This window comes from Chenopodium album, chromosome 13 (assembly GCF_948465745.1).
Source record: "Chenopodium album chromosome 13, dcCheAlbu1.1, whole genome shotgun sequence".
Lineage (NCBI taxonomy): Eukaryota > Viridiplantae > Streptophyta > Magnoliopsida > Caryophyllales > Amaranthaceae > Chenopodium > Chenopodium album.
In genome coordinates, this window is record NC_137846.1 from 11601422 (window position 1) to 11611640 (window position 10219).

General features: G+C 31.4%; 1 protein-coding gene across 1 annotated transcript; it reads left to right on the top strand.

Moving 5' to 3' along the window:
* Positions 1–9414: 9414 nt before the first annotated feature.
* Positions 9415–9975, top strand: LOC145575223 (uncharacterized). The gene has a single exon (XM_081633120.1). The coding sequence runs from the start codon at positions 9415–9417 to the stop codon at positions 9973–9975; it is 561 nt and encodes a 186-aa protein (XP_081489246.1).
* The last annotated feature ends 244 nt before the right edge of the window (positions 9976–10219 follow it).

Here is a 10219-nt window from a genome sequence, read left to right on the forward strand (position 1 = left end):
CGTAATTGTAAATCCTTCTCAACCTTGTGAGAGATTAAAAATGAGGCAGATGGGTGCAATCTTAACGTTTCTTTCAAAATTGCTTTTAATATGGTAATTTTGGGATATCTGAGGTTTGATTGTGTAATACTCTATTTTAGTAATTAAAATTTATGGTTTATGTTTGGTTAATATATGGTCAATTGGACACTATTCTCCATGATGCTATTGTCTTGGCTTCTTCTTTTACTAACCTCCAGTGGAAACATGTTAAAAGAAAAGGGAGTATAGTGGCTCACAACTTAGCAAAATATCATCCTTTTGGCTTTCAGCAAATCTGGGATAATTGTATTCCTTCAAAAATTACCCCTTATGTATTTATGGACTCTCTTACCATGAATGATTAATTTTTCTCTGCCTTTAAAAATAAATAAAAAAAAAAAACGGTGTAGTACAGTATGTGACTTATGTTTGATTCTTCGCATGAGCTTAATTCTTGAATATTCTGTCATGATTAGAAACTAGTATTTGGACTCGTGTAGAGTGCTCGATAAATTACACTACTTGAGAAGTTACTAAATAAATGCCATAAAATTTTATGCAAGGTATTTTCTAAAAAGATTATGGAAAATCTTAGTATCTAACATCGTTGTTACCCAATTTTAAGGCTACTATGTAATCACGTGAAACAAAAATATAAGGGAAACAACTAACAATGATAAATAATAATACGATACATTTTCTTATAAAAAGTACGAAGTAGTGTTGCAATTTTATTAAACAAATGGAGTGAATCAATCATCTTGAGAGGGGAAAAGCCTCAAATCGCACAACTTTTTGCAAAGTAATCCCAAACTTTTCTTCCAAGGCTATATTGTATGGATTTATTCCATATTTCCATGAAAATACTTCCAATTGAATGAATTAGCTGAGCAGCCAACATTAGATGTGCCATTTCTATAGGCAAGTGGTATTTCGGGACATATTCGTCATCCTGTACCAAAGGGTATGAGCTCAAAGTCTTATTTTTGAAAATGTTTTTGTATCCAAAAATCGTCCATGAGAAACAATTCAGGATTTGGCCATACTTTTGAATTGAAAGCAATTGACCATATGTTTACACAAGTAGTTGCATTAAGCTAATTTCTAAGCAACATAAAGTTGCGTAATTGTATATCTTTCTTAACCTTGTGAGAAACCACATAAAAATAGGTAGATGGATGCAATTTGAACGTTGTCTTTTATTATTATTATTATTATTATTATTATTATTATCAAATTTGCTTTAATGTATGGTAATTTTGGGATATTTGATTCTTCTATAGATTCATCCTTACCAAGTACTTTTTCTATCTCAATTTCAATCTTTTAAAGTTATGCCAAAAAGACTAGCTAAAAGTTAATTTGATTTACACTATGTTATTTTAAATTTAATGTACTTAATTCTTGTCTTTTATGTGGAATTTGGAGAGATCATATGTAAATAAAATCTAATACAAAAATAAATGCTTCAAAATAAATTATAATTACAATTTTACATTAAAAATTGTGCAAGAAGTAAGTTTGACCCTAAAAAAGTTTAAAATAAAATTAAAATTTAAAGGGAGTAAGCATTTGCACCCATCATATATTAAGAGAAAGAGTTTATTTCACAATATCGAATAAGTAGGTTCCATTGTAAATTCATATTGCGTGTTATCTGTTATGTCTATATGAATAAGGGCATGTTCTAATTGACTGAACTGAAGTGAACTGAACTGAATTGAAGTGAACTGAATATTTTATGAGAGAAGGAAATCAAGTTAAGAATTGAACTGAACTGAACTTATTGGAGCTGAACTGAAAATAAGCTGAACTTGGGTTAGGTAAAAATTATGCCAAATAAGTATGGGAGCAACATATGTTGATAAATATCAGTGGTGAATGTAGAAATTTTAGTTTAAAGAGTCATCTAGTAAAAAAAAATACGGATCAAGCTAAAGGTAAAGTAAGTGCATTACCAGTGAAACAAAGCTAGTTAAATATCGTATATTACATTGAAAATTGTAATTAAGCTAAAAAATTGAACCTTACAAGAATTTTAAAAAAATACATATATATTGATATTGGTGAAGCTCAGGCCTCATTGTAGATCCACCATTAATATTTATATTTGGTTGGGACACTCATATACACTACTAGAAAAAGCTCAATTTCCAACGGAGATGTTACGACGGACGCGAAAACCCGTCAAAAAGGTTAAAATTTCAAAGGGATTTAAATTCCATCGGAAATTTCCGACGAATTTAGATTTTACGTAGGAAATCCGTCTCCGTCGGAAATTTCTGACGGAAATTTAAATCCGTCGAAAAAAACTTGGTTTCTGACGGATTTTCCATCAAAAAACAAATAATTTCTAACAGAATTTGTAATACCCCGTATTTTTGAAACGTATTTTCTAATTAGTATTCTCTTAAAAAGGGTATTTTAGTAATTTATTTTACTATTTGAATTTTGGAGCCAAAATGATATTTGAATTTCGGCGCCTAAAGTATTTTAAAACTTAATTATTATTTTTGGATTTTAGATAAGATTTATCATCTATTTATTTTATTTTAAAAACAGGATTATTTATATATATTTCGGATATTTTAATTAAACAAAATTATATTTTATTATTTATTTAAAAGGGCCGAAAATTCCTAAATTATTAACTATGATTTTCGAATTTTCTATGTGTAGAAAATCTGATTTTCTTAGTTATTTTATTTAGTGAATAGTTGGTATTTTCCTAATTAATTATTTTATATAAAATATATTATTTACGCAATCATTTTTAATCCTTAAAATCTAGCAAATATTTTCCTAAAACTATAAGTGGAGGTCCGAAAATATGAGCATAGATATGCTCAATATTTTCGGCCACCATATGCTAATTTTGGGTTAATTATTTTGTTAGTTTTGTATTTTAATTATCTTCCTCAAATTCCTTATTTCCTTAATTCCTATTTTCCATCTCATAAAGATTTGATCATCTTATTTTCCTACCTTTTATTTCTCTTGATTATTCCCCAAGTAATCTTCTTTTCCATATTGTTTTTCATGACAACATACCTTCCATATTTTTGTTATACACAATCACCTTAATATCAAAACTTTTCATATTTCTTTCATTCTCTTCTCCAAGTAATTCCTTAATTCTTTTTCCCATAATTCATCCCACATTCTCTTGCCATAATTCTTTCATGAGCTAGCCTATAAATACCCCTTCATACCTCTCATATTCTTCACACCAAAAACCCAATTCTCTTCTTTTCTCTTATTCTTTTTTTCCCTAAACTTTTTCATACTTTTCTTCTCCTCTTTTCATACAAATATTATCCCGTATACCTTTAAAGCCAGTTTTCGGGCACTTCTGGTCAGTTTTTGGGGTATTGATGTTTCATAGAAGATTGTTCCTCTCAAAAAATCCTTGAGGTTAGGCTTAAGAATCACCCAATTCGGAGTTATATTGAAGGAGTTATGACCTCTGTAAGTTCTGCCTATTCTTTCCAACGAAAATTCAATTCTCTTTAATCCTATTCTTTTATTTTTTTTTCATGGTTAGTTTTCTAAAATACAAATACCTATTTCAAAGCTATAATTTTATATTAAAGTATTATTTTAAAAGAGTTTTATAGCCCATGCACATTAGATTTGAGTTTATGTTGTGATAACCTTATGGTTATATTATTTGCAAGGTGTATTCGTGGTTGAACTTTGAAAGTGTGAAATATTGATTGATATTCGAAATCAAGGTTCTTGAGGTTCTTTTTGTGTGGTTTTTCTATCAAGGATCAAGGTACGTTTAGGTGGCTAGATACCTTTGAAAGTGATTGGTTTGAATAACACGTTTTACATGATTTGATTGGTGATTGATTAAATTGATTTGAATTATGATTTTGAAATAAATTATGTTTGAAGGTATTGATATTTAATAAAAGTATTTTGAATGATTGATTTTTAAATCATGTTTTAAATGGTTGAATTACTTATGGTGTTTAAATAAAAGAATTGATTTTAAAAGGTTTGTAGAATTAAATAAAGGTTTTTCAAGGAAGAGTTGTTGATTTTGAAAAGCTATTAATTAATATGAGATTTTATTCTCGAGTATTTATTTAAAAGGTTTTGATTTTGAAAGTATGTGGAATTATTAAAAAGGAGTTTGAATTATATTGGAATTTATTGGATATTAAAAGGATTTATTGAACCATTGAATTATTATTATTAATGCTTTATAAGCATGTTGGTAATCCCACTATGCAGATTTGGTTTATTGATAAGGCCTTAGACTTTGTATGACCGGGTCTTTCCTCAAGAATAGCCTTGTAATATAAGGAGACTAGCTTAGGGGATGTGCACACTTGGGTGAGGAATTGGATTAAAAGAAATTGGTTCTTAATAAAGGAATTGGTTTTATTAACTATTATTTTGAATATTGAATCATTGGAATCGGTTTTGAAATAATGAGTTTGAAATTATTGGATTAATTATTGGAATTGGTTTTGAAAGCATGTTTGCAAATAAATTGAGTTTACATTATCTTGCACTTATCGTACTTAGCATATTTTTCTAATCCGTATTTCCTATTTGTTTTGATTTGCCCTGTTTACCGTAATGGTAAGCAGTGTTGACTATTTTCAGGTGGAGTCAATAATTGAGCATATAGAGTCCCGGGAATGGTTTCACCTAGATTAGGAAATGTTGGTCTTTATGTTTTATTTTGAGTATTCATGATAATGGTTATTATTATGGTTTAATTAATAAAAAGAGTATTGAAGTTTCCGCTGCAAAGTAATGGTTTTATTTAGTAAGTTTGGTAGCCTTGCGTAATCACGCGGCGGTAATATGCCAAAGTCTATCTTTACGGTATAATTATACGTATTATACTATTATTTCCGTAGAGGGAGATTTGGGGGTGTTACAAAATTGAATTCCGTTGGAAATTTCCTACGGAATTAAATTTCGTCGGAAAATTTCCGACAGAATTTTAACTAGTTCCGACGGATTTAACTTAAAAAAAACAAAACAAAACCCTACAACATCATCCGCCCCCTTTCCCCTTTCATTTCACTTTCTTGTCTCTCTCCTCTCATTCTCATATTCTCTCTCTTCTCCTTATTTCTCTTCTCCTTCTTGATCTTGTTCTCCTTCTTCTTCTCCTTATTTCTTTTCTTTTCTACTTCTCTTCTACTTTCCTCCTTTTCTCGATCCTTTTCTTTTTCTCTCATCCTTCATCACCGCCAAACGTCATTGCTCTAGATCTACTGCCACGCCCGCTGCTCCACTGCCACTTCTGCTGCCTCCTAGCTCAGCTTCTACGCGATTTTAATTAATTTTAAGGTTTTTATGATCAATTTCGACCAAAAAAAGCTCTAGATCTAGAGTTTTCTTGGTCGAATTTGGCCTTATAAACCATGTTTGAGGTGAAATTTAAAGCCAATTTCGGTTTTAAAGGTATGTTTCGTTTTTTTATTTCTTTCTTTTTTTGGTTAATTTTTTTGGTAGTTGTTGTGGTTATGGTTTTCCAGTGGTTGTGGCTAAGGTTATAGATCTGGGTTAGGTTGGGTGAGTTAAGGTGGTGGGTCAGATCGTGTAAGGTGGTGGGTTAAGGTGGTAGTTTTGGTGGTGGAGCTTTTTTTTTAATATTTTTTAGATTTGGGTTTGTCAAGGTTGAGTTTGTTTAGGTGGTAGATGTAGATCCGGTTTAGGGGTGGGTCTGGTTCGATTAGGTGGGTAGGGGTTCTGGTGGCTGAGTACAGGTTAAAGAGGCTGGAGGTGTGGGGTGGTGGCTAGTGGTGGGAGGCGTTTTTTTTTTTATTTTTTTTAAAGAATTTTGCGACGGAATTTCCCTTGCAAATTTTCGAGGGAATTGAGTCTGTCGGAAATTTATGACGAATTTTTCCGGTACCGAAAACTCTTTTTCGACTAATGAATTCCGTCTGAAATTCCGTCAAAAAATTGTTTCCGACGGAAATTCGGTTGGAATAGACCGTTTTTCCTACCAAACCTTTTTCGACAACCAGTTCCGACGGAATTTTCGTCGGAAACCCCATTTCCGACAGATTTCAGGGTGTTTCCGACGGAATTTTTTCGTCGGAAATGGGCTTTTTTTAGTAGTGATGTGTGTTTGAAAAGTCTATGATTCAATGAAGCTTAGAAGTGTATATCAATATAAAAGTTTACTCCTTCTGTCTATTTATATAACAATTTTGACTATAGATAGTTGGTATTGTATGTTTTTAAATAGATTATAATATACTTCCTCTTTTTCTTTATAGTTGCAACACATACTTTATCACGGTATTTAATAAAAGTGAACCTCACATGATATAATATACTTTAAATGGGGTTAAGTGGTTGTTATGAGTATAATCAAGTGGCCATGTGCTTTAAATAAAGGTAATTGTACAATTTTCACCATAAAAACCTTCCTTTTATAGTATGTTGCAACTATTGTGATATTTCCATTTTAGGAAAGTGTTGCCAGTATAATTAACAAAAAAAAAAAGGAGGAAGTAATAGTTTTATAGTACCATTTGTATGTAATATGTTATTTCTTCTACTTTTGGCTTGTATGAGGGAATTTTTATTTATTTCTATTCGGTTGTAGTATGGATTTTTGTGTTCAATTTTTGGATTGAAATCAATTTGGTTATAAAATAATTTTTGGCTTGAAATCAATATGAACTAGATTTGGGACTAAAAAAAAAAGTACTTTCAATAGTGATTAATAATTGATGGTGACTCATCATCTCGAAATCTGCGCTCAATTTGGACCCTTAAGGATAAAATAGCCCCCAAAACCTTTAACGAAACATCCAATGCACAAATCAATGAAAAAATATTAATAAATGGATAGTGGGCCCCACTAACAGAGTTTTTTAACGGCTGGATAACGACAAGGTTACCATATGGAAACAAAATTTATATTGGTGTTACTGTATGAAAAATGATATATGTTGAGACACAACATAAAAAAGTGAAAATAATAGAGTTACCATATAGAAAACCCCAAAAAAAAAAGAAAAAAAGAAAAAAAAAAGAGGTATAAAAGTAGCTAGCTACTACGTAGCATAAACAGAAACCACTTAAATTACAATTGACATTTCACTGAGAGTGAGGGATAGCTCAAGTGGTTAGAGCTTCCCTCTCGATTCCAGGAGATCTTGGGACCGCCCTTGTGGCTCTTTAAACAACAAAACAATTCACATTTCACTAAAATTTGACGCATTATTACGTACAATGGTAATCTTCAACCTACCTTAGGGATGGCAATATTAAGTGCATATCCGCTAACCCGCTTCACCCGTTTTAAATAAATGGAAAAAAACCCGAACAAATTGGATGAGAAGTGAGTGGCAGATGAAGCGGATGATGGATTGGATCGGATGTGAATGATATTTTTTTCACCTGCTCACCATCCACCCCCCAGTTTAACATATATTTAATCTAAGAATTTTAATAATAATGTATGAAATGTGCAAGAAAATTACTTGTCTTTTTTTTTTTTTGTTGCAAATTAATTTTTCAAACAATATGTTGTTATTGTTTCCTTTTTACTAATAAAAAAAATTATTATATAAATAACCGAAAATTAAAGTTTATGTGATTTTTTTTCACTTTAATACTCATCCATTTGTTATCCGCTCCATCCGTTTTATCCGCGGATGGACGGACGGATATGGATGATGGGTGAAGCGGATGACGGATGGATGTGGATGGAGCAATTAATAGAATAATGGATGGATGCGAGTGAAGCTCCACCCGATCCAAATCCGATCCATTGTCATCTCTACTTGTTACCTGTAGTTGTGTTATACAATAACTGAGTAATTTTTTTTTTTTTTTTGAAACAAATCACAGAGTAACTTACCATGCATAAAACAAATTTAAAAATTTTTATTTGTGGTTGGCTACACCGTGTGGTTGGGTTACTGACCGATAGAGTAACTCTTGACCGGTCGGGTAACCCCTGATCAAGTAACACATGATCGAGTAATAGTAACTCCTGATCGAGTAACCCCTGAACGACGGAGTAACCTTTAAATAAATGACCCGCACCACACAGAAAACGCGCTATTAATCACAAATTTTATTCAACTATTCCTATTTAAAAATAAAAAAATAAAAACATCTCTTGGGTTTTCGAACCACAACTTTGACCATCAATATTTTTAATTAAATATTTGTAAAATTTATAAATTTAAATTTTATTATTGTGACTAATCCAACAATATATTACGAATTACGTAATAACATTTATTTATATATTAAAAAAAATTAGTCAAAGGTAATGAATAGTGTAAAAAAAAAATAGAGGGAGTAATTACCTTAATATGCTCTATTTCATTTATAGAAACTTCTATGATATATGATTCATGTTATCCGACCCCAAATCATTATAGGGCTAAACTTTGTTGTTTTTATAAAGGGTCTTAGAGAATTTTTTCCTAAAAATCAAGTACTTCATAAAATTTAAATCATAAATATTAGGTTTTTTTTTTTTTTTTTTAAATCCCAATAAGGTAATTTACTATATTTTTTATACTTCTTAAAATAATTGATGCGGTCAAACATGGCACATATGTCACTTGTATATAATTCAATATTTATTAAAAAAAATGGTTAAAAAGTTAATTTTATAAAATTCTACTTCGGTAATTGATTGATTGAAACTTGTCTACTCCCTCTGTCCCAATTTACTTGCAACATTTTAACTGGACACGCTTGCCGATGTATATGTTTGACCGTTGGTATATTTATTGTATATTTATATAAGTTATAAAAAGTTTATATTAAGAAACTATACATTAAAATAGACTCAAAAACATCTTACATGATTATATTGACTTTCATATATTAGTTAAAAAAGATGGTCAAAGGGAGATGTGTGAATAGTGCAAAAAGTCAAATCGTTGCGAGTAATTTGGGACGGAGAGAGTATATGACAAACATGTTTAAGTAGGCTTTGTAAAGTACTCCACCTCTTATTAGTAACATGGTGAAATAACCTTAATAGTCAAAATCGAAGATTCCTATTCTTATGATGCATTAATTTGTACTCGTAGTGAAAGTGTGAAGAGTATGTGGTTTGTGTTTATGCTAGCTATTTTCTTACCCTTTAATTTTTTTTGGCTTTAATTTCCTTGCTTCAAGTTCCCTTTTTTTTTTTCTTTTCTTTTTCTTCTTTTTTGTTTTTATATTCACTTGAAGAAGAAGCAGAGCAAATGCTTGCAAAGAAGTGAGGAGAACAAGTAAAAGAAGAAAGAAAAGAATAAAAAAAAAGGTTTGAGCAGTGGAGTAGAAGTAGAGAAATCATAAAATTCTTTCTATATATCATTACCAATCATTTTATGAGGTACGTACACAAACTACATATCCATAGCAAACACAAAGCATAGTGAGACCTAATCAATGGAGGGATACATGGATTCCTCGATGTTCCAAGCAGCCGTGTTAGGAAATACCAGCGTGCTGCAGGATGGTGAACAAGAGGAACACAAATACCTCCTAAAGACACCTGATCTTGGTAACAACATTGTCCACATTGCTGCTCAGCGTGGGCACACGAAATTCATCAGGGTGGCTCTTACAAGGTTCCCCGACCTTGTTCGACAGAAGAACAAAAAGGGTAACTCCCCGCTTCATGAAGCTGCTCAGTTGGGAACCAAGGATACCATCAATGTCATCATTTCTCGCTTACCAAAAGACAAGGATGGTGTTAGCAGTGGTTCTGCTTCGGGTGACACAAGTACTAATACTAGTGTCAATAATACTAGTGTGGCGTATTTGTGGAAGGTGAATAACGAGGGAGATACGCCGTTTCATTCGGCGCTTAGAACCCGAAACCTGGCTACAATTGAGGCCTTGTTTGCACACGTTAAGGCTCAACCACAACTCTTGCTCATCAGCAACAATTTTGGGGAGACTCCTCTACATCTTTATGTCCGATATTGCGCTGGTAATTTACTTTAACTACTCATTTTTGTTTTTGGTGTTTCTAAATTTTTTACTCACACATTACTTTTTTTTTTTTTGAAGACGAGTCACACAAATTTTTTTTTTTTGAGGGAAATAGTAAATCAATATTTATAAATGAACAAATATTCATAAATCAGTTTAAAAAGTAATTTTAGTTTAGAGAAGGTATTGTGTGCGGACGGATGCACGAACTGTTTGGTGCGGAAGGCTTGACGAATATATTTTACTTGTTGGCTGA

What these genes read in the sequence shown, in the direction of transcription:
- LOC145575223 (XM_081633120.1), top strand. Translation starts at nt 9,415, where the DNA reads ATGGAGGGATACATGGATTCCTCGATGTTCCAAGCAGCCGTGTTAGGA.